The following is a 26,918-nucleotide window of genomic DNA, read 5'->3' on the forward strand; positions in this document are numbered from 1 at the left end:
GGCAGTTTTAATTATGCTGAATATCTTCTAAAAGCTTTAAATTTTTGTTAATAGATGTGTTTTCAACTGAGATTTGTTTTGTGAGTTGTAAAATCAGATGTTGCCATTTTCTAAGTATCTAGCTACTTGACAAATTGTGAAAACTTAATTTTTGTTGCTGCATTGGAACCTATATGAAAATGGTAACAGAATTCATCAAAAATGGCAACAGAATCCAGCTTTAGCTCTTAGAGGTTGCTGCATGTGGGCCACTTGAGGTACATAGGTATTTGGCAAAATAGCACATACCCTATTTTTAAAAGCAATCCTTTGAGGAGCAAAAATCATCACTAAATAAGGAATATAGTCCGGGAACAATGTATTTTTCTTCTTTGCAATTATTAATAAAGGGGAGAATTCCTGGAGGGCTTTGCTCAGCTCTGCTACTGTTCTGCACTATTTCCTCTGTAACTGTAGAACACCAACCAGGAAGGGCCTGTGTTTAATGCATTTCATTGCACTTCTCTAAAAACGATTGTCTCAACTTCACTGAACAGGGAAGCAAAAAGAAAATCACTTTAAGCAAAACCCTAGTAAAGTGGGCACTACTTTGTAGGTAGCAAATCTTTAAATAGTTTTTCCGTAGCAACTTAGTGGTGACTTTAATGGCAATACAGTTTTGGCAGGTGACTATTAACAAAGAAAATCCTGTATGCTCTTGCTGCAAAAAAAACTTGCTGAAGGTGTTTCAGCTAAAAACCATATGTAGCATCTCCTGCCTACTATACAGTAATTTCATTTTCCCTGTGGAAATCTCTGTCTTTGGTAGAAATAACTGTTCTTAAGAGAAAGACATGGGGAATTTATAACTGTTCTCTAGGAGAAGGTGATGATTTTATTTTGTAAAGGGTGGGGGGAAATCCACATGTCTGCAATGACTAGGAGCTCAAGTAGCTTGAGCAAGGAATGTAGGGTCCTGTGCCTGGGTCACTCATCATGAATCAGAGCTCAATTTTTAAATTTATCTTATCTCTTAAATTTAGAAAAAAATGGTTCAGTTGGAAGGGACTTTAAATACTCATCTAGTCAAACTGCCATCACTACCTGAAGCTGCCCTTTTTCCTTTGAGAATCAAGTTACTGAAATTCCAGTTCTGAATCAGTCTTCATCAGTGATGATGACACAGTTGGTAGCTGATAAATGAGGCTTCATGTCAGGAGATATCCCAGATCTCTCCATGTCTTTTGTAAACACAGCTTTGCTGTCTGAGCCCATTGCTTTCCCTCCTGCACCAGCAGAGTGGGAATTCACTTGCTATCATCCACGATACTGCTTAGGGTAAGACAGAATTGGGCAGAGTTGTATGCTGTGGCTTTTGCTTTCCTTTTTAACTGCCACCATATGAATGCAGTGGTGAGGGGAGGCAGCTGAGCTGAGAACTGCAGCAAGGAGCACCCAAAGGTGCTGTGAAAGGCAGAGAGTGCTGTGGATCCTGCTGGAGACCCTGCTCCTGTGCCTGCAGGCCATGCTGAGCACAGGAGGAGCTGCTGCAAGAGGGTCCTGAGAAGAAGATTTTTGCAGCACAGACACACTGTGCCTGCAGTGTCAGACAGCAGATAAAGTCAATGCTCCTCTAGTGTTCTGTTTATTAGTTTTCATTGGATAGTCCCTATTCTTGTTTTCCAGTGAAACTACAAAATGTGTTGTTCCCATATAAGTCAGAAATGGGACTGCCTATTAACTATTCAACAGCTATTACTTCTCAACTTGCCAAATGTGAAAGTAAGCAGTAGTATCATTCTCACAATTTTATGAGCATAAAAATGAATTCATTAGCAGAAACTGATTATGGCTTCATAAAACAGAAGGGTAATGATATGGTGCCTGCACCTATTACACTTGGTTAAAAATTGTATTTTCATGGCCTCCAAAAACCCAGATTGAGAGTGCAGCATTGTTAAACTAAGTACAATCCAATGTTTAGCAGAAAGTCTTATATTACTGCACTAAGGAAACCCAAACCAAGCACCAACAAACAATGCGTAAGCAGTGACTTCAATAAATGAAATTACTCAGTGAATAGGCCCTGTCCTGAGATAAACCTTGATTGCTGTGAAAGTGCATTGTGTCTCTAGGCTCATCCATAGTCTTATGATTAGAGAAATAATTACTCTTATATAACTCTGAATTGTACTGTAAGCTTGGGTGCTGTAAGTAGAAGCTATAGTTTTTGTTCCTAGATGAAGAAATCTCAGTTTAGCTGTTTGCACCGTGTTTCTCACCCAGTGTCTACAAGCACCTGCAGTGGTACTTGTGGCACACTCTTGTCTGTGGATCCTGAGAATACTCCACGCTTTGCACCCGCTAGTCTCAAGGCACAGGACAGCTTGCATTTGATTTGGCATCCATCTGTGATGTTTCTTGTTAGCTGGAGTCTGTGTTGCTAAGCAATACAGGCTCTTCTCTGTCAGGCGCAAGCTTCTGTTTCTGCAACTTCAGGGCTTTTGGAATGAAACTGAAATTTTAAAATAAACAGACACCTTGTCATTTGGTAAATAAATTTTCAAGATCATCTATGTTTATAGTTGGAATGTGCTAAGGTAATGCCTCGGTTGCCTAATCAGTTCTCTGGTGGGTAGGCCTGCATTCTTGATGACTGCTTCCACATGCCTTGCTTTCCTTTGTATGATGTCAGCTCTAATTAAATCTGCATCTGACTCCAAAGCTGGAGCAGTAGCAGACCTCCAGAAAGGCTTAGAAGACACCCTCAAAGCAAACTGGAAGAACAGCAAAACTGCACAAGATGAGTGCAGAGCTTTTATACAGATGTGTAAAAGAGGTTTTAAGTGACAGGTTCAAGGCTATGAAAGACAGCAGAGAAGTGTGGAGTGCAATAAGGGAGTCAGAATTAAATCTTGTGCCTCATGGCTGTGGGCTTATTGCTCAGTGGTCCAAGGCTTCAGTCTTTCAACAGAGATATTTCAAGGCTGTGGAGGGGGGCCCTGAATGTCAGTGATTGGCCCATGTGGAGTAATTACAATTTATAATCTTCCTCCTCAATGTCCATCCCACAAAACCTTCCTAGCGACAAAACTGAATGAATATGATGGAACCTATGTTACTAAGGCATGGCAGAATTGATGGTTGGAGTAGAATGGCAAATGTTTGACTCTCCTAAGCCTTTGGCACAGCTCTAGAAGCCATTTGTTGGTGTGGTGCTGCGCAGGAAACACCCGTTATGTTCAGATGGAGTCACGTGGGTTGTATATGACATTTTTCAGGCTGTGCTTTCTTGCCTAATTTCCTAAAGAAGGATGACAGTGCTATTCCTCTGTGTCCGTAGCCTTGATGCTTTTGACTTGATGGCTAACTTCAGGCATATTTAACTGGGGAATAGATGCCAGAAAAGCAGTAATACAATTAAAAGTTCTGGAAAGAGGGAAGAGATGCAAGTTAGTGACCCTTTTTGGAGAGGAAACATATCATTGCAATAATGGAGCTGTGTTTTGACCCACCTACTCCTCTGTCTGGCACACTGTGGCAGGAGGCAGGGCAGGGTGTGCAGCTGCCTGTTCTGAGCCACACAGGAACAAACCGAGGGGCTGAGGGAGACCTGGGGGGTTCAGTGGAAGAGGTGGGAGCTGAAAGCAGTGAGATGGGAAGAAGTCAGAGAGAACAGGAGCAAAAATAAACAATGGGAAATATGTGGAAAAGTGATGTTGGTTAGTCCTAGAGCACATGAAATGATTTGTGTTGGGATCAAGTACAAAGGGCAGTAAGGTGGATTTTAGTTTGGTTTTAGTGGTATTTTTTTCTAGTTCTCATTTTTACCTAAAATGTTGCTTTTGACTATTTTCAGGTCTTGATTTTATCCGGGCTGAAGGGTTTGTGTTCTCTCACGTGGCTGATGAAGGGATTATAAATGCCTGTGCAGGTGACCTGCTACGATACAGGAAGCACATTGGAGCAGACAACATCCAGATTTTTGCTGATATTAAAAAGAAACATAGGTAAATACAAGCAAAATTTTATGTAAATATGAATGCAATCATGATCTTATATTTTTCTTCATTTTCTGATTTTTTTTAATGCCAATTTTATTCCAGGAAAGTTTATCATATAGGGAGAAGTTTATTATTTAAGCATGGAATTGCAGTGCTATAAGAGGCTACATTTAAAAATAAATTTGCAGCTGTAAGTTGCAAGTTGCTTTATCTGCGAAGTTTGCAGTTGTTTAACCTTCAGGTTTTCAGTATGCCAGCTATAAAAGTCTTGCATCTGGTATTGAGACTTTGTATGCATGTGTATATGTCTATTATGTTTAAATAAGTTTTGTTTTTGAAAGTTAGGTATCCAAGGTTATTTTTTAGTTATGAAGGCAGTTGCCATATAAAAGCATCCAAGTGATAATATTTTTTGGCATTTTAAAAAGCTCTTCTCTTTCTTCTCCTTCCTGCCAATAATACTGATTCCTGCTACTTAAATCAGTGCTGTCTCTGTAAGGGTTATGTTCTATGATTATCAAACAGAAGGAATTTATGACAGATAAATCCAGTTTCTTTTCTGCTTATACTTTATCTCACCTGTCACACAGTACTTTCAGCTATTTGGATGTCACTCTTTGGATTTCTTTTTTTCTTCCCCCCAGAAAAACTGCTCAAGTGCTATGTATTATACATGCTAAATAACCTAATTAAAATGTTTGTGTGTAGTATGTGAGCAATCATGAGAATAATCAAGTTTGGAAGATCTTAAATATGTAATAAGCAGGTAATAAATTTCAAAAGAGAAAGGTAACAATGCAGTGTGGGGGTCAGATGAAGCTTTTCAGGTCCTTTCAGAGCAGTTTTTCTGATGATTTTATATATATATATATGTATATATGTGTATATATACATATTTATATATATAAATGAAAATATGTTGCATTATACTTTCTGTAAATGAAATTGCATTATGTCATTTTTATTCTTATTCTTGATGATTGATGAATTGATATTTGGATTATACATCCCATTTTTCAAAGAGTTAGCCTTTAAGAAAGGCAAAGAGGTTTTCGTTTCAGGCAGAACCATAAGCTCAGAAGGAATTGGTGGTTGAGCTTTTTAATGTAGAAAAATGCAGCTGCCACTGAGAGCTGCTATGCTCCTGTTCTTTGAATGAAGAGAAACTGTTCTTGAGCCATCACCACTCAGCAGTGCAACGTGTTTGCCATAGCTGTTGTTTTCCATTTAAATACGGAAACAACAGTGCTGGATGTTCAACCAGCAATGGCTGCAGTTCTTTCCAAGTTTGGGACCACATAAATTAATAGCTGCTATTGTGATAGGTTTCAGACAAAGTGTGTCACCCATACATCAGAGCCTGCTGTGGAACAGCTGGGATGCAGGTGTAATTGATGCTTGTAATTCTGTGTAAGATGATTCCTGTGGTTACATCATGGATATTAACTACACTTTCTGTTAGTTGGACTTGTGGAGGTTCTAGGCAACGGGATCTGATTTATGAATGAGGGCACATCCACAACTCCCACTTGAAGTCAGAGAGCTCTGTGTGCTCAACACATCTGAGATACAGGTGCTTGACATGTGAGCAGCTGTCTCCATTGGCTCTTGGTGGCTCACACTTGGCACTGTTCCCTAGAGCCAGGAGACCCGGTTGGAGCAGTAACCCATCAGCTGGGGCACTCTGCAGGGAGAGGCTGGTTTATAACTCCTGCTGGCCGGCAGTGCCAGCTGGTGAGGCAGCCCAGGGGCTGTGGCAGGAGGGTGGGGAGGCAGGGCGTGGTGCCACCATGTGTGATGGGCCGTGTCCCTGCAGTGCTGACCCCCTGGTGGCCTCTGTCCCTGCAGTGCTGACCCCCTGGTGGCCTCTGTCCCTGCAGTGCCCATGCCCTGACGGCCTCTGTCCCTGCAGTGCCCACGCCCTGACGGCCTCTGTCCCCACAGTGCTGATCCCCTGACGGCCTGTGTCCCCGCAGTGCCCACGCCCTGACGGCCTGTGTCCCCGCAGTGCTGATGTCCTGACAGACCCTGTCCCCGCAGTGCCCACGCCCTGATGGCCTGTGTCCCTGCAGTGCTGATGTCCTGACAGACCCTGTCCCCGCAGTGCCCACGCCCTGACTGCCTCTGTCCCCGCAGTGCTGATCCCCTGGTGGCCTGTGTCCCTGCAGTGCTGATGTCCTGACAGACCCTGTCCCCGCAGTGCTGATCCCCTGATGGCCTCTGTCCCCGCAGTGCTGATGTCCTGACAGACCCTGTCCCCGCAGTGCCCACGCCCTGACGGCCTGTGTCCCCGCAGTGCTGATCCCCTGACGGCCTGTGTCCCCGCAGTGCTGATGTCCTGACAGACCCTGTCCCCGCAGTGCCCATGCCCTGACGGCTGACGTCGGCGTGGCGCAGACGGCGGCCGCTGCCCAGCTGTTCCTGGCCGACGGCGTGGTGCTGACCGGCACGGCCACCGGACACCCCGCCGACCCCCGGCAGCTGCGAGGTGAGGGGACACCCGCCCGGGCACAGGGAGGGGGAAATGGTGGGGTGGCACTGTTGGACATGAAATAAAGATGTTTGACTCCAGTCAGCAGGCAGAAGAGGATCAGGCAGCTTTATTTACAATTCATTCAGCCTTTTTATAACCCGCTGTGCCCAAAAAGCACATTATTGGTCCATAGTATGGACACCTCTCTCCATTGGTTAAGTGACACAACACCTGGGAGAGAGGTTCTTATGGGAAGGGAATATTGTTTATAGAAATATCATGGGAATAACAAGTATTTACACAAAGTTGTTTGGGAAAGGAAAAACTGTTGAAAAGTTTCCCTTGCAAAAGCTAGCAATTCTCAGGCTTCAGAAATATTGAGCCCACAGTGGGATACAAGAAACTCTCACTGTGGGGGTTCATTTGAGCAGAATGAACATATTTGAGGTGTTCTTAGATGGGCTGCGGTATCTTTCTCTACAACAGTTTGGCAGGGCAAAAATGACAATTATTCCAAGCTTTTATAACACTGAATGATGCTGAGGCTGAAAGAAAATAACTGTTTCATTTGTAAAAAGCCACTTTATAACCCTCAAAAACTAGCTATACTAAAGCTAGCCATGTTAAACTTACTAGCTAGCCATATATCTTTCCACTGAAGAGTTCAGTGTTTTTATCTTTCACAATAAAAATGGAATTCCTGTGGGAAAAGGGTCATTTTGGTAAGGCAACAAACATTAAAACCAGGGAAAGTACTGATTGGAAGATTTTCAGAAAGAATACAACTTCTTTGGTAGACAGGAAGATATTAACATCAAAATAATTTTTAATTAGTGTGGACTTTTTGTCAAGGGAGACTCATTTGACCTATGAGTTCTGACCTTTGCAAAAGTGCTATGATTCTTGATATTTTTACATTGGCATAAGTTTGGGCTGTGTTCATGAAATGATATTGCTCCCATGCTAGAATTAAAGTTCTATCATGGGGACATTTAATTTTCATCCCTAATTTTAATTTAGATCAATGACTTGAATTTGAATGTCTCACTACATAAAATAGAACATGTATTTTTCTTAGGTTTTACTTTACCTGACAGGCTGTAACTTGGCATGTTTTGAAGTTCCAGTGCACTGTATTATATTCAACTTAAGATAGCAGATCAGCATGAAAACCATACTTTACCTTCCAGAGATAGCCTGGACCTCAACAGGTTGTATTTGTATTTTTTGTGTATTTTTGTATCTCTTGAAACAGCATAAAATCGTTCAGTGCTTTCAGGGCTTTATGTATCTCACACATGCTTAAGAGCATTTAAGGTGAATATTGGACTTGTCAAAATGGTTCTTATTTCATACATATTAAACCTTTTGCAAAAAAACGGATTACAAATTGCTCTGCCTCAGACACCAATGTTAAAAAGAAAATGAAGGCTTAGTGTAAACACTGAGCCTCTTGAATTACCTGGCTCTTTTGGTACAGTAAATTAGAATTGATACATGGAACAGGTGATACTGGAAGTGATGCCTGCTTTAGAGACTGCAAAATTCTGTTAATCTGGAGATCCATCCCTGTTTTTACTTAATGTCTACACTGTTATTAATGCAGATTAAATAACTTAAAAAACTATTTGATATGTCTTTGGGCAGAATCTTAGGTTAAAGTCTGCTTTCATATGTGCACATGGAACCTCCATTTATTTCCTGCATCAGAGAGCAAAACCTGACCTGTGGGCCCAGAGGCTTTTTTGTCACAGGACCCCAACCAGACAGAACCACAGCTTCTGCTTTTCTTTCATGTGAACAAACTTGTCTCTGTCTGTCTCTTTCTCTTTCTGGGTCCAAAGAACAAAATGAATCAGAGTTGGCAGCTGTAATGAGGTACACATTAATTCTGTGTTTGGATTTGTGTTATGAAAGCAGGAGTGTGCAGATCATGGGTTTATTGTACTCAGATCACAGCGTTTCGGATGTTAGCAGGCCCTCTCATGAGAAAGATGTCTTAAAACAGTTAAGGGAAGAACTTAAAAATCAGTATTCCACGGTATAAAAAAGTGACAAATTAGGCATATCTATGTCAGGAGATTCTTAAAAGGGATCAGATCTACAGTCTACAAAGTTGGTGTTGATGTGAGTGTGATTTTGCATTTCAGGAGTTTATGCAGCCCTGGCAGTGCTGTATTTCGGTGATACGATTGGGCACCTTTCATCACGCTGCAAAGCAGCGCTTGAAAGCAAAGCTGAGAGACAGATGAGATTTTTGTCATGTCTCTTTCTCAGCTTTGTTGTGCAGTAATACAGAAGTGGTTTTGCCATTGTGTCTTTGTGTAGAATTGATTGATTTGTGATGGGCTGTGGGAAGTGTTTCCCTGTCAAGGCAGAGATCTGTGTTCAGTCAGGTTTTGTTTGCAGTTTGTGTCGCTGCCTCCTCTGGGCTGGCAGGCTCTGCTCCAGGGCTGCCTGGGCACTCCAGGGCACCAGAGGTCGATGCAGTACAAAGTCTGAAAAATCAGGATTCATGTTGTTAGGGAGCAAGAATTATAACTGAGCATTTTGAATTGCAGTTCATTGATAAACCATCTTTTCATCTAAGAGGTTACAGAAGTTGCAGTTTGCTGCCTTGTGGAATGTTCTTTGGTTGGATATGTGAACCCATCAGGTTTTTTCTTTGGCTATAGCTGCTGAAATACCTGCTTTGCATTCAGTTTGTATTTTGAGTGACCAAAGCTTTGCATAATGACTGCTCAGTTATGTCTTTGAACAAAACAAAGTGTCTCAGCTGAGTAACCTGTGGAAAACAGGTACATAGTGAAATCCAACAGCTGGCTGTGGCTGTCACCTCCTTAATTACTGTTCATAAAAGGGCCTCAAGACTGACTCACCCTCTCATCTTTTGATGGCCAAAATAGAGGCTGCTGCCCGTGTGATACCCTCAGGGACAGAAAAAGTACTGATCACTCACATCGCCTGTTGAAGCCCTAAATTTAATGACAGAGAAAAAGTCCTTTGAATTAAAAACCTAAAATGTGTTAAGAGTGGAGCATTACCATAAACATAATGTTGTGTACGGTACAGTGATCACTGCAATGAGAAAGCTGTTAAAGAAGAGTAGTGGAGCAAGTTATTGGCAGAGTGGTGCTTATTTTTACACCACTCTTCGCCATTGTTTTCAAGCTAGGCGCACTTGGCCTTTATTTCATGAAACTTGTGCATACCATAGTTCAAATGCTTTCATTGTGCTTTGCAACCAAGCACGATTTCATTGGGTTTTATTAAAGACCTGTGTGCAGCTGTGCTGCCACAAGAAAGAGCACAGTGCCCTCTAGTTATGGTCCACTGAAACAGAGAAATCTGGGTAAACTTCCGTGTCTTGTTACTGTAACATCACAAAATTGTCTCCTTTTTCTCACTGTGTCAAAAAAAAAAAAAAAGTCAGAAAAAGAATGCCAGGAAAACGGAGAAACTGGAAGCAGAGCTTTGTGTTTAGAGATTCTTTGACAGTGACTGAACATTGCCACACAAAAGCACATCTCACTGCTGTTGCTTTATTTTCTTTTACAGGTTAGAATTTGCATTAGCACAGCCAATAGACAAATCACCTTCTACTAATCAACTTTAGGCCCTGATGTGCTTGGAAAGGACTTAAAAGTAGCATCTGTAGCATACTTAATGAGGTAACACATCTGACTGCACACTGAGCACTGCCTTTGCCATTCCTCACACTGTCACTCTGAATAAAGCTCCAGCCCAGGAGATGTGTGCGCCCCGTGTGTCACGCGCAGATCGCAGCAGCCCTTGGTGCCTGCCCGCTTTGGAAGGCTTTGGGTTGTTCTGCAGTTCCAGATCAGTCTCAGGTTTCACTGGGTTTTCCCTTTGCCCAGCAGGGCTGAGCTGTTGTCTCAGACCCATATGAACATGCTCTGTTTAATTATTTGGCTCTTCATTTTTTCCTGCTGATGTGAAATAATTATGAAACAACTCCCTGCTAATGTGCTTTACGCACTTGTAAGAACAAATATTGACTTGGAGCCTGGTTCCTCTGGGGATTCAGTCAACTACTGTCACAAATCTGTGGTCAGATGCACCTTAATCATGCACTGGTATTGATGTAAAGCAGATAGGATATTCCTAATAGCATATAGATATTATATAAATGAAATTCTAGGGTTTTTTTGAGTAGGTATCAGTAATAATGCTTCAAATAACTAGAAATTAATTATTTTGTTGCTGTAAGCAGAATGACTAAGAATATCAAATATGCATAGAAATAACTAAAGTTTTAATCATATATGCATGATCCATCTGATTTGTTTTACATTTTCAGGAAGGGCTTTGTTGAATGGTTTTATTTTTGTGTTAAAATCTTTTAAAGGAGTTATTGTTCCTAGATGGAAAAATGGTAGAGCCTGTGACCTAAAAAGAGATTCAAGAGCATTTTAATTTATCCCCTTTCTTCAGTGAAATAGAAGGTGATAAATAATTAGTCTTCCCTGAAGCATAATTAATAAGTTAGGCTTCTGATGAAACTTCATTTAAACAGTGTTTTGAGGCAGACTTTTATTTGTTGCATGTGTGCTTTCCCCAGTTACCTCCAGCTATAACTCTCTTACCATCAGCTTATCACTAATTAAGCCAATTTATATGTTTTTAAAGGTCAGAAATAATGGCTCACAACATTCCTCTGAGGGATGAATCATCCAGTCCTATGAGTCACTCTTTGGATGGTCAGTTTGACATAAAATGATGAGAAGGATGCTTAAGTAACTCTTGAACTGGGCTTTTTTTTTCCTCCTATAGAAGCTAGTACTGCGTTTTGAGCCTTGTTTTTGTGTTTCTCCTCTTGAAAGCAGGTAAAAGGTCAGATGATTAAGTAACACTGTATATAGGAAAAATAAGAGGCCTTTTTATTCCATTGTCATTCCTCATACTGATAAAAGACCACTTCTCTTTTCTGGCTTTTGCTTTCTGGAAAAACGAGCTGAGCTGTCAATGGTGCCTGGATGATCCCTGCTCTCTTTCATACAAACAAATATAGGAAGCATTCCAGACAACAGAATGTAAAAAACAAAATTTTTTTTTTCTATTTGGAGCTGAAGATGTTTTTTTCTAGAGAACCTGTTTCATTCTGCAGTAGAAGTAATAAATACCACAATCACAAATTTCTCCATAACTTTATTTTTCTATTGAAAAATGAGGTAAATTAGAGTCTTTATGGAGCGAGTTTCAAAGACAAAAATTAACCCTGATTTTGGTTTTGTTCTCTTCAGAGGTTAAGAATGCTGTGAAGATTCCTGTGCTAGTTGGGTCTGGAGTGACTCTGGAGAATGTGAGGAATTACTTGGATGCAGATGCTCTAATAATTGGTTCATATTTCAAGAAAGAAGGATATTGGGCTAATGCTGTTGATCCTGACCGAGTCAAGAAATTCATGGAACACATAAGTAAACTGAGGGAATGAGTTTGTCAGCAAACACTGTTTGTTTGTGTGTGTTTGTAGAAACGCAGTGTGGAACGTCCTAGGGAATTCAAGCACAAATGCGTGGCCAAACAACAAATAACACCAAATAAAAATGCAATAAAAATCATCTCTGTAACCAGCTGGGAAGCTTGGTGACATATTTCACAGTAACCTGCTGCTCTGATGTTTGCTTCTAGGCAGCACATTTCTGTGGTGCTCAGAGCATCAATGCAAAGCCAACTCTGAAATCTTGTGTGAAATATTCTCTTCTGTAAGTTAAAGGCTTATGGAGTTCAAGAATTTTTAGAAAATGTTCTTCACAGGTGAGCCGAGTTCTGTTTTGCCTTTAAGTACAATAAGATGCCCTAAATTTACAGCTAAAAGTGTTGTAAATTGGACAAGTTAATTAGCCTTTCAGTTTCCCCATCTGTAAAATGATGATAATAGCACCTATATCACACAGGGGCCATAAGACATAATGAATGAATGAATGTACAGCACTTTCATCTCTCCAAATGAAGGGCTCTTTTAAAGTTCAAGATCATTATTTTTTCATTAGAATTGTGCATTTATACAATTGCTACCTTTTTGTAATACCACACAAAAATTTAGGATAATTGGGGTATTGATTTACTTACAATACTTATTAGAGAATAAATGTAAATATTTAATTACATTTTAAGTAGATCTGGAATGTAGTCAAAATGCTTTTGCAAAAAGTGGAAATTTTAATAAAGGTTTATTATTTTTCAGCAAGCACCTGCAGCTTTGTACCTCTCTAGACTAGTAATAGCGATGTAAAAAACTTTCTTGGAATACAAGATATAATTACAATAGAAACCTTTTTACCAAAGGCACAGGTAAAGAGAGATTTTTATTTTTCATGTAAAATGTAGAGGAAAAATATTACAGTCTCACTGTGTATGTTGTAAGAAATTCCCCTCGAATTTGATCTTTTAGCTCTAAAGAATCTTAAAAGAACCCAAGGAATACTTATTATGTTGTGGCTGCACAAAATGTGGGCGTATGTTTTCATTCCTTGGCACTGGGAGCTCAGTTTGTCCTCTAGGATCTCTTTTTTCTTGACATGTACGCATGAGGCTTCTGCTGATGCCAATGAAATTTAAATTGTGGATAGCAAAGCAAGTATACTAACGTGGGGTTTGTGGCAGCTGGCAGAGCACCCATGCCTCTCTGAGCAAGGTACATCCTCCTTCCAAAGAAAAAAAGATTTTTAAGATACTTCGTTTTGTTAACATAATTGTGATTCCAGAATATCACAGTGTGAGATTGTCTTCTCAGGTGTCTTTTTTCTTTTGACTCCCATCAAAAGCAATGAAATCTCCTTGGTGTGTTGGAAAAGAGGTTTTTTAGGCCCTGTGACAACTATGGCTTTTGTCCCTTTTTCTCCTAAATGCACTGACACAGCTTCAATGCACAGAAATCCATGCAGGTGCCTGGTTGTGGTGGCTGGCACTGCTTTGTCGAAGTTCACATTTACACAGATTTACTTTAAATCTGTGTGTGGTGGTGCTTCCCTCAGAACTGACTGTGGTGTCCCAACCCCACCCTGTGCCAGCAGCAGCCCCCTGTGGCCTTAGGAATCAGGAGAATGATTCGAGCTGGAACCTAACTCAGCTTGTACCAGCCACACTCAGGGTGGGGAGGGGGGAATTGAGGTATCCTCCTCAGTCCTTGCATCTGCAGCTCTCACTCCAGGCTGTTTGCAGGGGCAGTGCAGAATTATTTAAGGATTGTGAAGGTGCTTTTTGAATTTGTGTTCCACACTGCCACAGCATCTTTGCCAGGTTAAGCAATGATCTGGTTTAGTATTAAAATCCGTAGCCTGAGTAATGAATGTTATTTTATGTCATCTGTATTGTGAAAAACACCATATTATATTAAAATAAAGGTACAATCACTTAGATACCAGTAATATCAGTCTGCTTAAATCAGTACACGTTTGATCTTTGTGCATTTAGGACTGGTTTATGTATGTTTCCATACAGCATTGCACAGAAGATTTAGTGAAGGTTGTCCCAACAGGTATGCACTAATACAATTGTTACCAGCTTTGGAAGTTATTTTCAGTAAACCTGTGAGCTTGAAAGGCTGATGTGCAAGCAGTGAACACTGGTGCTCTAGTGCCACAAGAGTAAAAGTCTTTAGTCAGCTGAAAACTACAACAGATACACTGATAAGGATTGTTCACTGGTGATGTTTTCAAAGAAACTGTCACATTCAGTCACATTCACCACTGTGAGTATGAGAATTTTGTGTTTGCCAATGTGTTTCTTGAATTGGTTTCTACTTACTCATATCTTAAAATCTCAGAAGTGCCTGAAACTCACGTGGGTTTTCATCTGAATAAAAGGAGGGGGTAAGTGAGAACTTCCTCAGTGCTGTATGCAAGTTGTGTTATTCACAGTAGTTGTTTAAAACAAGCCTGAGTGTAATACTCATAATAATGCAGTGAGTTCTGCAGACAACACTTTCACTGCCAGGATTTCATGTAGCACAGCACTGTGTAAGGAGCACCAGCACTTGTGGAAGGAACAGGTCAGAATTTGGGTCTGTATTGTTACATATGAAAGGTAAGTGCAGAATTTAGGCAAGAAAAGTAAAGGAAAGCTGATTTTCAAGCCTGAAAATGTGACTGATCACCAGCTCTGTATCATTCTTTGTGCCAAAAGTATTTGTCTAGCAGCATTAAGCATCTGCTTGCCTGTTTCACCCAGATGCTGTAAGTAGAATTTGACCTTTTGTTCAGCAAGTGTTTGAATATTTAACGTGACGATATTAAGTTATCAGAAAGGCTGACTCTTTTGGGAAGACTGTTCAATTTTTATACAGCCCAAGTTAAAAGTACTTTGGAGCATGAACAACTTCAGAGCAGAACAAAGCAGCCAGTGCTAATGTGTAGAAACTCCAGAAGTAAATAACAGCTGTTCAAGAAGACTTCTATTAAATATGTATTAATTAACTTGAAGTGCATCACTTAAATATGTGAAGAGATTATCTTGTGTTAATTTACATTAAAACACACAGCACTTGTTAGCCTCATTACACCACCCTAAGTATACCCTAAGCTATCACCTCATCTTACACTGAGCGTTTTGTTGGGTGTTGATTGCTTTCGATTTGCCCTTTTAAAATGTCAGATAGTGGCCTCCATTTCTTGTTGGATCTCTTCTTTCTCTCAGGTTTTGCTCTTGCATAGTTACAGCTCTTACTTGTGTCTGTTCTGTGCTGAGCAGAAAGAAAAATAACAATAGGTTGTGAAAATATAATAGTAATTGCCCACGTAAACTTCACAGGTGGGTCCTGCTGTTAACCTGTGAACCAGCAGAGAATGTAAGTATCCATTTGTGTAGGAAAATTATTTTATATCAAGATTCAGTATCACCTTTAGACCAGGAAAGATACATAGTGAAATGGAGTCTCTTTGGTGAAATCATAGATAAATAAAACTTAATGCTAATAATCGTGGTCTAAATCAATGTATCAATCTTCATAAATGCTCATTCCATCCATAAAAGAAGTATTTTTAGGTTGACTTAAATAAAAACCCATCTTTCTTTCTATTTTGGTGCTGAAAATATATAAACTTAGAAGATTTTGTTAAGTGTCATTTTAGTAGCTGCTGGGCTGTTCTTTCATCCATTTTTTGACTCCACAGACTCCCTGATCACAAGTTGGAGTCCAGTTCTTGTTTCCCACACCTATCCCAGCACACTCCTCACTAGGGGGAGACTGAGGAATGTGAGAACTCACAGACAGGTCCTGGCAGAGCAGGAAGGGCAAATGAAACCAAAATATTTGGCTTTAGCAGAATCTTGAAGTCCTCAACAAGTTGCTACATTGCATGTCTCTCCTGGGACTAGTGAGGGGGGGTGTTTGCTCTACTTTCAGGTTGTTTGCAGCCTCTTCACTTAAGACTCTGTGAATTTGCACCTAGGTTGTTTTTCCAAGATTGTCTTTGCTGTATTTGTGCTTAGGGAGACATTTTTTTCCTAAGTGAAAGCTGGATTTGCAAGGTAATTATGGCAATATGGGAAGTGCTGCCTTTAGAGAAATCCAGGCTCGGAATTCACAGCCCTTTGGTTCAAGAGCACATTTAGAAGCATGTATCTTCAAAAAGAAAAAAAAAAAACAACTTTGAAGGTTTTTACGACTTAAATTAAACCTTCACTTATTTTGCCCTGACATCCAGGCAGTGTTTGGTGTGCTGAGGAAGTTGAATTTAGGAATAGAACTGACTGTGGCTTTTTTCTTGTGTGATTACAGTGCTTATCTCTGTGACCTAAAGGATCTTTTTCAGAAAGGGTGGAGAACTGGGCTGAGATACTGTTTTTATGGGCTGAAATGCTATGGTGTGTAGTAGAACTGACCACCTCCTGCAGTGAAGATGTTTTTTCTAATATCCAATCTAAACTCCCCTGGTGCAGCCAAACTGAAAGGACAGGTGGTCTGTAGTGAAATTTTGAGATAAGTAGATGCTTTTTCACCCTAATCTTTAAATCACTGATAATTAAAGGTAGAAAGAAGTCTTTCTGCAATGCAAGCAGGAAAGCCTTTCATATGAGGTAAAGGGGTTGCAATTCACAACATAATGTTTCTTTGCTTATAGTTAGAAGCTTTAGAAGCAGTAGAGCTAAGGGGAGCCTAAGATGTTTCTTGTTAAACACTTAAGGATAGGAAAAGATGTGTGAGGGTAATTATCTTGATTAAAAAATTTGATCATCTTAAATAGGTATTTTTCAAGGTGCTAAAAAGGGATTTTGCTGATTTGGGCTGAAACTACTACTCTCTATCTATGTTTAACTCCTCTCTTTCCTGTCACTCAAATTTTCATTGTTTCATGAAGTAAATTTCAGCCAGCAAATGTCAGTGTTTCATAATTTCTTTTTTTTAAGGCTGTCATTCCTTTAAAATTGAGTGATGAATGAATGAGGGATGTTCATGAATGGGACAGAGATGCTGTTTGGTGCATGGATTACTGGATGTTTTGTATGTTAAAATGCAATTTCTCCCTCTGTCCTACCACCTGTGCAAAGGGAGAGGAAATATTCAGTGTAGGGAGTAGGAGCTGCTGAATTGGAGGGTATTTAGGACATTTTTATTACTCATTGAACAGCATCAGGTGTAAAAATATAAGTGAAGTGTAGAAAAAATTATACCTCTAAATTTGGCAAATGTGATATGAAACCAAGTGTTCAGGATAGTAGTTGAATTCAGAATTGTTTGCCTTTGTGCCTGGTCACTGTGTTAGATGTGCTGTGTCATATTGCTTCAGAAAGAGGTCACAAAACAGGGAACACTGGAATCGTGTTTCTGACAAATGGAGGAGGAATCCCAAATTGAGCGATTAATAGAGATGAAAAGGAAGGCAGCACAATAAGGGCAAAAAAAGATGCTTAAGTTTCCTGCAGTTCCTGCCTCATTGTTTATTCCAGCTTCCTGTTTTTTCAGTCTGCTTCTCAAGCCTTTCTTGTGCATATACACAGATGATAGTATGCACAAGAATAAGCTGAAGGCACAAACTGACTTAATGAAGACATTCTTGTGAGAGAGAAAAGATTTTGTTGTCCACAGATGCGCAAAGAAAAACAGAAAAGCAGCTGCCCTTAGAAATGGAGTAAAAGTAGAGCGGAGTGCCACGTCATGATGCTTTACTCAAAATCTGGTGTGTTGCAAGTCTTTGAGAGCTGCTGTACTGTTGTGCAGGGATGTAACCAAGAGGTGAAACAAGAAGCTTTTGTAAGTCTCTTGTCTTAGATCTTGTCCTGAGCAGTGCTGGATCTTTGCCAATTTTCAGGTGCCAAATTAGGACAAAAGGAAATAGCTTTCATAACTCTGGTATAGATGACACTATTAATAATCTGTTTTGTGTCAAAACCTTCTCTTTCCTTAAGTCATGTGCTGTCATCTTCCTCTTCAGAGGAGGACTCTGAAGGGCAGAGGTCCTCAGCTCACTATTTCCCATCTCTGTGGGAAATTAGTTTGTCTTTTCTGAAACCTGAGGGCAGGGACAGTATAAATGTGGAAAAAACTTGTGTGGCAAGTTGGGTGGGGAGGTGAGGTGAAGTGAAACAGATACAGCAATTATGGGAAGGCTTCTGGTCACCTGGCCTGCAGAGTTAAGGAACTAGGCATGTTGGTTAGCAACAATTATTAAATTGAAGGAATATCTGCACTACACCCACAAGGCTGTGAGCACTGGCATCTGGGTGAATTGGGCTGGTTTATTCTACTCCTTGTGTTATTTGTTTATCAGCTGTAGCATTTATGAGAGCAAATGCAGCTGGTGGCATTTGAGCTGTGGAAATTATAGTTTGTAATATTCTTCTAACAGTAATTTGAGAGTTTTTTGAGAATTCTGTAACTAATATTTCAGTCATGCACTGAAAACCTTCAAGTTTTATGAATTTTTTTTTGCACTACCTTTATCAAATAGCAAAAAATTCTATAGGATTCCTCTGAATCACTAGCCATGGCTGCAGCAGCAAACCTGGTGAAAAAGGTTAGTGGTCCAGTCTGCTTTGACAATTCCTATGTAACCAAATATAGGAGAAAGAGAAGAGAAAATTTGTGGGGCTGGTAGTGGCTTGTATTTTTCCATAATTTATCAAGATTCGAGAGCACAGATTTCCTTTGGGAAATATTAGTTGTAAGGTTTACAAAGTGCCTCAGTTGTAAATACCCATAAAAATGACAATTTGGTAGGTCATATTTATTCTTAAGCGGGTCAAAGGACATTAGCGTATTCCTACTGTATAAATCTGTCAAGTACAGAATTTCTTTATGCTCCCAAATCACAAAAGCACCTCTTACAGTCAAGGAGAAAGCATCACATTATTGCCAATCAAGGACAACAAGCAGGAATATTGATCTCTACCCAATAACTTTTGCCCTGCTCACTAAGTTTTTATTACTGAAACTGGACACATCGAGGGATTGGATTTAATATATACATATAACGCTGATTTATTACAGGAGGGAAAATATGGTCTGGCCTTACTTCTGGCTCAGTATTTTAACACTTATTCCTTGCGTGGAAGCTTTTTCTGCAGACAAAGTGTAAGATTTCCAGCTAGCCCTGGATGTGCACAAATCTTCAGCTTGCAGAGGTACATTGACTTATAGGTGTACAAGCATCCTGCCTTTGGTGGCTTTAGAGTCATGAGTCTTGATTTTAGGAGTTTATGTATGTGAAAGTCTGTAGAAGGGGATTGTTAATTCAGAGATATATCAATAAAGATAAGCTTGGGGAGAGGAGGGGAGATTGAAGGACATTTAGGCGCAAAAGGTCTGGGTGCTGCTTGCTGAGCCTGGTGAGAAGATGTGCTGGCTTTCTGCTCATCTGTGGAGCTGTGCATGTAAAACCCTTTGTATACAGGCTGTTTAGCAGTCACAGGTATTAGATTGAAGTAGAGGGCCAGCATCTTGGTCTCCTGTTGGTGAAACTTCATTTTTTTTGGTCATTTTTTGTGATCACTGCAGAGGATTTGGCCTGCTCCACAAACACAGCATCTTTGAACTCTGTCCACAGTAATAACCATGGCTTAAGGCAGAGGTAGGATCAATCAGCTGCTTTTTAGAAGGGAAGTGCATCAACAAAACTGGAGAGTTCTTCACCTCAGAATTACAGAGCAGTGGACATGGGAAGGAGCATTCTGACCCACCAGCTCAGTGCACAGCCAGTGAGAACAGGTTACTCAGCATCTTGTCAGGTTTTGAATGCAAGGATGGTGTTCCCACAACCTCTCTAGGTAACCTGTTCCAGTATTTCAGTGGTCAAGGGTGAGCTACTGAGTTAAAAATACAGGCCATGTAAGTCAGCAGGACCACATATCTGTTTATTTTGCATCCTAGGGAGCAACCACCTCCCTGTGTAACTATAAGCCCTGCTGCCTTTTTACCTGTCTAGGCAAAAGATAAGAGTTTTGATTGTTCTTTGGCCTTTCAAGAGCTGGTCAGCCCTTTCACAGAATAAATGCATGCAGGAGTAGCTGATGGATTTGCTGCTCATGTTCATAATGCTGTGGAGAGCACTGGAGAGGCCATACCCCACTCCATCATTTCCTGACTGAGCAGGCAGAGGGACTCATGCTGAATTTCTCCAGACGTGTCCTTCCCACACCAGATGTTTTGTCAAGAGGTTATGTGCAAGGATTATGTGTTTGTCAGGATTTCCAGATGTCGAGTAATCCCAGCCTTTCCTCGGCACACAAGCAAATCCTACCGTGCCTGTAGAGCAAACCTGACACTGCCTGGAAGTGCCCCTGCACATGGTGTGCACACTCCCACTGCATCTGCTGTGCCTGGGGGTCCGTGTGCCCTCCTGTGGATTTCCACAAGCACAACAAATTGGATGTGACCCAAACATTTTGGATTAACTCTGCCTGTTCAGAGCATGTGTGCAGCACATGTACCCCTGGGCTGGTGGTGCTTTGAGGGTTGGACACTGCTTCTACCACACGGCTCCTGGGGATGCATTTCAGTGCAGGAGGAGTTCAGAACAGGATGGTGTTACAACCAGAAATCATGCTTTTTACTGGGAACCTCTAGGAACAATTCTGCCGTAGGAATAACGTGATTTTTTCAGGTTCTTCAGCCTCCTGACTTGTTACAGGTAATTGTGTAGTCAGCCTTACCCTGCCTTCAGGGTGCTTTCCTATGGCACAGATTTCAGAAGGATCTGAGAAGGCAGTGGCTTTTGATTTTGCATCTGTGTGTCTAACTAGAATGTAATTTCTTCACCAATGGGAATTCAAACCAGAAAGGAGAGTGAACAATGTGGAGTTGAGATGAAAATATGACCCAGGGTATGCACTGTCTGCTTCAGGTGTCAGGGGGAAATGCTGAGTTCTGCCAGCTGCATTTAAAATCACCTCTCAGGTTCAAGCCTAGAATGAGAAAGTGACAATGACTTCCATGTCACCTTTTCAGGTAAATACAGAAAGCTGTAGTTGCTAGAGCAGTGATGAATCATGATTTCCTTCCATCCAAAGAGCCTTGGGCTTTTTCCTCATTCAAACATTTAACTTACTTGCAGGGTTGACAGAAAAGCAGTAGATTTTTTTTCCAGATATCCATTTGCCTTTCCATTTATCTACTTTGATCTAAAATATAGAACCTGATAGATGCCCTAGGTAAATCAAACATTTTCCGTCTGCCAAAACGGTTTTGCAAATGCTTATTTCATGCCATTACCATTTTTCTGTTTCTAGCAGTAAATCAAAAAGTATCAGCCATTCATCCACTTTAAAAGTAATGCCTTTCCTTTGCATAATTACACATACCCAGTGGAGATCTGTGTGCACAGTAAATCTATTCCTTTAAAAGGTTTTGCCTTAAGTACCACAGTGACATAAATTGGTGAAGCGCAAATTTATTTATTTAAAAGGTTTATTCTTTTAACTGGTGCAGTAACTGTTACACATCCATTGTTTGGTTTGGGTGGGGAGGGCTTTTATTAAAGTATCAGATTTAATTTCACAGCAGATGTTTATGTAGAAAGGTCTTACTCCTTACAGGACTTCAAGCAATTGATATGCGTGTGTAATTTATTCTCATTACAGGTTTATTCTTAACTGGTGTTGAGGGGGTCTTCACTGTATCTCTAGTAGATCCTTGAGAATTAAATAGTTTAACGAATGTAATGAGCAAGGCTGAAAGTAGTTCACATAAAGCAGAATATGGATTGGGTATTACCTCTCCAAATTTGCAAATAACCTAAGTGCTGTATTAAAAGGGAGTGAGAAATTGCCAAAAATAAATGTCTTCAAGTAATAAATGCCCTGGATGGTATTTTGGCAAAGCAAAAATTAAAAAAAAATGGATCTTTTCATCATTCTCATGTAAACTTGCTCATCTTTGTAAGTCATGCTTGTAGCTCTCAGGGGTGGCAAACCTAAAGCAGACAAGCCCAGCTGGTGGAAGCCTGGGAGTGAAATGATGAATTTTTTAGCAGATCTGAGTTTATTTTTAGGCTTTATAGAATTATGTTTCATTTCCCTGTGAGTGAAATTGTAGGAAGTAGCTTAGAAGAAAAACAAATTAAGAAACTTCACCAGAACAGCAAAAAATAGCAAAACACTGGACCTTAACTACAGTTGAGCACAACATATCCTGATTGCATTTGAAATTGTGGCTACAGTTTAGTCTTGCAAATATTTACATACATGTTCAGTTTAATGTATATGAGAATTCTTGAAACAAGCAGTAAGTCTGAAGAGACAGCAGACTGCTGGTTAGGTTATGGCATGGGGAACTGAACAAAATTTCTAGTGTGAATATTTTTTCTGCGGATATACTTTCCATGGTGCTGAATGTAGGAGTAAAATTCCAGGTGTCTGGATTTTGTTAGGTTATGCAGTAAAAGAAGTGTAGAAACATTTTGGGGGAGAGGAGAGTTCATAGAAATGTTTTGGGTTTGGTTAGTCAAGATAATTTCATTAACACAATCAACATATTCAACCCTATGATTTCACACTATCCATTTTTTGCTGGCAGTACAGAACTGTCAACTCTCCTTCCTGCAGTTAAAAAAGCAAAACTGCATTAGTATCCAAAGCAAGTCTGGGAAAATGCCACTGACCTGGGATGAGGAGATGCATGTGATAGTTACAGATCTAGCAAAGGCTGTTTTTTGCAGGAAGTATAGTACATGCAGCTACACATCCCACGTCCACTGAGGTCACTCTTTTGAGATTTCATTTTAAGTGAATTTGGCTTTTTGGGGTCTCTTCTAGTACAGGGAGTAGATCAGATGTTGCCAACAGCCCTTTTTAATCAGAATTAATGGTGGTGCTGCCATGTGGTTTTGCCTGTGATAGAAAGTGGATTAGTAAGTGACAAAGATGCCTTTTTGAATCCCATGTCCTAGAATGTGTTCCTGGGAGTGCTGGGGCCTGCAGCCTTCCCCACTGAAACAGCCTCCCCTCTGTTCTGCAGCTGGGAACCAAAGGAGCCACCTTAAAGGGTGAGAGAGTACCTCAGCTTCCAAACTGGCTCAATCTTTGTCTTCCCATGCTGTTTGCATCGATGCTAATCAATGTTAATTATGGTAGTGGGGCTTGTGATGTACTCACTATGAAAGCCATCTTATTTTTCTGTGCTTGTACAGTCTGTCACACAATAGAGCCCTGATTGGGGTTTCCTAGATGCTACAAATAGTAATACCATTTGTTATTTAATTAATATATGGTGACTACCATGACTACCAAACTCAGTTCATGGAGCTTGAAAGCATCACTTAATAATTCTGTTTGCTGTTACCACTGACTGTGGCATTCTGGAGATATCTTGACAGCTAGGGGTCTCAGCAAACCAGTTAAACTTTTGTTCATGTTTCAATAGGTGCTTTTAAAATTTGAGTCTGTGGGGTTTTGGTGTATATATATGCTTGAAGTTAGCTGTGCTTAAAAACTCTTCTGATTCAGCATCCTCACTGTGCTGGGTTCATGGTCCCAGCAGCACTCCGTGCCTGCACTTGGAGCTGGTGAGTGCTGAAGGATGGGGTGCCACAGTGTTTCTTTCCTTTCTAAAGGTAAGAGGTGCAAGAGTAGGAAGGTGCCTCATCCCAGGTGCTGAGCAGCTGCTGGGTGTAGTTTGCAACGAGGGTTCCCAGCTCCTGCAGGAGCTGGCAGTGCGTGGAAGTCCAGAGCTGGGAGCTGAAGCTCTCCTTCCAGTGCTGCAGCCTCCTCCTTTACTCAGAGCTGACACCCAAGAGGTGCAGTCTCCTGTGGTGAATTTGGTTCAGTCCTACTGTTATGCTCACTGGAAATTTCAGCACCATTTTTAATATTGATTCAAAACTATAATTCATCCCCTCACTCTGTACTACCTTTGTGAGTTTTGGTGGCTTACACAGACTATTTTTCTTTCTTTTTTTTTTTTTTTTTTTCAGAAAAGTTTTCAACAGTGTTATTGCTTATTACCTGGTTTGTTATGGATATTGCTTACAGTCACATTTTTTCAATTCCCACCAGACTGCATGTTTAAATTTTAGCTACCTGTGTGCAGTTTAGGTGTGTGATTATCTGCCTGACTCTAGTTTTCTGCTAGAGTGCTGACCAAGCCTGTGTACAAAAATGTTTTAAATTGTTTAGATGTTACATTACCTCTCTTGAGTGTGTATGTTGTTTTAAGAGGAATTCAAGTCAGTGGAGAGCTGCTTCTGTGTTTGTAATTAATTTAAAATATTTATTACAGCAGCTAGATTTTTCCCTGTTAAGGGTGCTTTACTGAAATTTCATGATCTACAGCACACCCTAGTGATATCTGGAAATCATGAAGTTACACCCAGTCAATTTTATTTCCTTTGTGGTGAAGCACAGCTTAGGACTCCAGTACGAAAAGCCCCAGAAAGTAAATGCCTAAATGCCTTTGTATCCAAGATGAGAAGTGGGTTTATAAAGCAAAAAACAGCCTTAGAAACAGACTACAGGCTAGTCCTCTGTGAAAAGAACATCTGTATAGTGAGTTCATCTGGCTTGCAATCTATAATGTTTGACATGTTTAACAACATGGGGAAAAACAGCCCAATGTTATGTGAGAAGAGTGAGAAATATCTCTTGGGCTCCCATTTAGAACAGAGAGAGCAACTAGATATAAATAAAAGCATTGTGGAGGAAACCTGCAGGCAGACTTCATAGGTCAGAAGCACGAATGATAGCCATGCTCTTATAGCCAGAACATTAAAATTTATGCTATGTATTAAAGTCCTCCTTTTGCAGGATGTTAGGTCACTTGGTCTTTGAGGTGGTGGTACCTTTATTTAGTTTTGAGTGGCCATCAGGCTCCATAGGATCTTGCAGAGTTGTATGCACCTTCCTAACTTTTTAGGCTGTTGTCCACTCAGTTTTTCCTGGATTTGTGTACTTCAGTCATTTATTTTCTTCTGATTTGTCTAAACACACGCACTGTCAAGGGTTCTGAATTGGCTGCTGTTGACCCCACAATGGGGTGAGAGGAGAAAACAGGTTTGAGAAGGAATCTGACAAAGAAGTGTAATTAAGAAGGAAGGCAAATATTTATCAGAGGTGAAATCAAATAGGTGACATGTGGGTGACACTGAAAGAAAGTGAAAGAATGTGAGCTCCAGCTTGGCTCAGCTGGAAGATCTGATCCCATACCTCTGTTTCATGTGCAGAACATTCCTTGTCTACGTCAGGCAAAGCTGAATATGGGGTCCTGCTTTCTGGTTCTCTGGAATACTTACAGGGAGAGACAGGTTTCCTCTCACACCTCTGCATTTCATTCCTGTCAGGTAATCCAAACAATAATGGAGATTAGTATTTTGTTTTATGTAAATAAAAACAAAAAGTTTGCAATAATTTATGGTATTTATTTAAATGACATGCAAATTACTTTGTGAAACTTAGGGAGGAAAGCAGCACAACTGAAACAGCACAATTGTTTTTGAGAACATTCATTTCAAATCCACATACAATATTTCATTCATGCTTAATTATTTCCCCAATGCTAGTCTAAGCATTACTAGTTTCCTTTGTCTTTTTGCTTTGGCATGCAGCGTGATTAGGAAAACTGCTTGTGCTCTACCAACTCCTGCACATATGGGGTTTAGCCTCATTGTTCAAGGGGTGGAGCAACAAGCAATATGAACACTCACGCTGCCAAATTTGGCACACGTGAGCCCTCCAAAGTATACAGATATCACCCGTTTCATTTAAATCCCTGTCTATATTTTGCATTGCCACCATAATGGCAGCTCCATTGTCTGGGTGTATTATTGGAAGCAGCTTTTCTCCCATTGTTTGTGCACTGTAATCCTGGAGGTTTCTGTAGTCGTCGTGAGCAGCTTACGTGAAAGAAATCACTTAGCTCGCAGTGAACCTGCTGGCAAAGGAACGGCCATGACTAAAGCATGAGACCTGTGATCCTTCTGAAGAAAATCTCTTCAGTAGGTTGCATAATTTCTTGCTTTTGTGAGACTGTTCTCAGGTTTGGACTCAGTATTTCCTTTCATCATCTCTAAGGCATGATGGGAACATGGGCTGAAAAAAAAGGGTAATGATGCTGGCTGTGGATGTGTACCCTAACAACATTTTACACACATCACAAGTACTAGCAAAGAGACACAGGTACTGTCTGTCAGAAATTTAGGACAGTTGTTTATTCTAACTGCAGCAAAGTCTCGGCCTTTTATTCTTCCGTGGTAGTGATTGAATTGGCACATCCTGCTGTGAGTCTTTCCAACATACTGAAAACTTAATGCTTGTCTGCTTAGGGAAGAATAAAGAATTTCCTGGAACTCATTGTAGAGAAAGTTTCCCAGTTCTTTCCCTCTCTGGCATTCAGTCACCTGCCTGGGCAGTGCCCTCTCCCCTGTGGCACTTGCCTCTCATGAGTGTATATACACACCCTGTTGTCCATAAAGCCATTCAGCATTAGCTGTTCCTTACAGATTATGCCCATTACTGGTTTTGCATTGCATCATTTTACTCCTGACACAGTCATTTGTGACATTTTTAAAGCAGTGGCTCCCAAAATGAGGGCTGCAGAAAGCCAGCAAAAGGTTTCTTTGTAGTTTGCAGAGTTTCCAGTTCATTTTGTTTCCAAAGTCTGGCTCATGTTAGAGGACGATATCAATGTAATATAAACACTGCCCTACTCTTTGTTTAGCTTAGGTCTTCAGAGAACCCTGTTGCAGCCACATAGGCACTATGTGGTCCCAAAGGGTGACACCTTTGTGCTTGCATGTGACACTGAGGGGTGACCCAGGAGACAGTATTAAAATCTGCTAAACTAGGTAAGTCTGAAAATCCCATTTTAACTTATTTGAGTATTTGCAGTGACTTCTGGAAGCTTCAAATCTGGTCCCTCATTGTAGAGAGTGATTCAAATTCACCTTTTCACTTTTTTGCCTCCAACTTACCATGATAAAAGAGAATCAGGTAGTGTAATCTGTACAAGCTGGCCTCTTTCAGCCTACTGCCCAGCTGCACTTCCCCTCCTGCCTGCCACATTATCAGAACTC

General features: G+C 40.5%; 1 protein-coding gene across 5 annotated transcripts in view; it reads left to right on the forward strand.

Moving 5' to 3' along the window:
* The window catches only part of C13H19orf12 (chromosome 13 C19orf12 homolog), a 52,296-nt gene that overhangs the window by 9,240 nt on the left and 16,138 nt on the right, over window positions 1-26,918 (forward strand). For 3 of the 5 annotated variants that reach the window (XM_063411133.1, XM_063411134.1, XM_063411135.1), the window contains 2 exons: window positions 3,839-3,989; window positions 6,344-6,471. In XM_063411133.1, coding sequence (XP_063267203.1) covers window positions 3,839-3,989; window positions 6,344-6,471 — 279 coding nt within the window. Of the gene's footprint in view, window positions 1-3,838; window positions 3,990-6,343; window positions 6,472-11,720; window positions 12,669-26,918 lie in introns of those variants that run through there. The other 2 variants (XM_063411137.1, XM_063411136.1) reach the window with 1 other exon arrangement.

This window comes from Prinia subflava, chromosome 13 (assembly GCF_021018805.1).
Source record: "Prinia subflava isolate CZ2003 ecotype Zambia chromosome 13, Cam_Psub_1.2, whole genome shotgun sequence".
Lineage (NCBI taxonomy): Eukaryota > Metazoa > Chordata > Aves > Passeriformes > Cisticolidae > Prinia > Prinia subflava.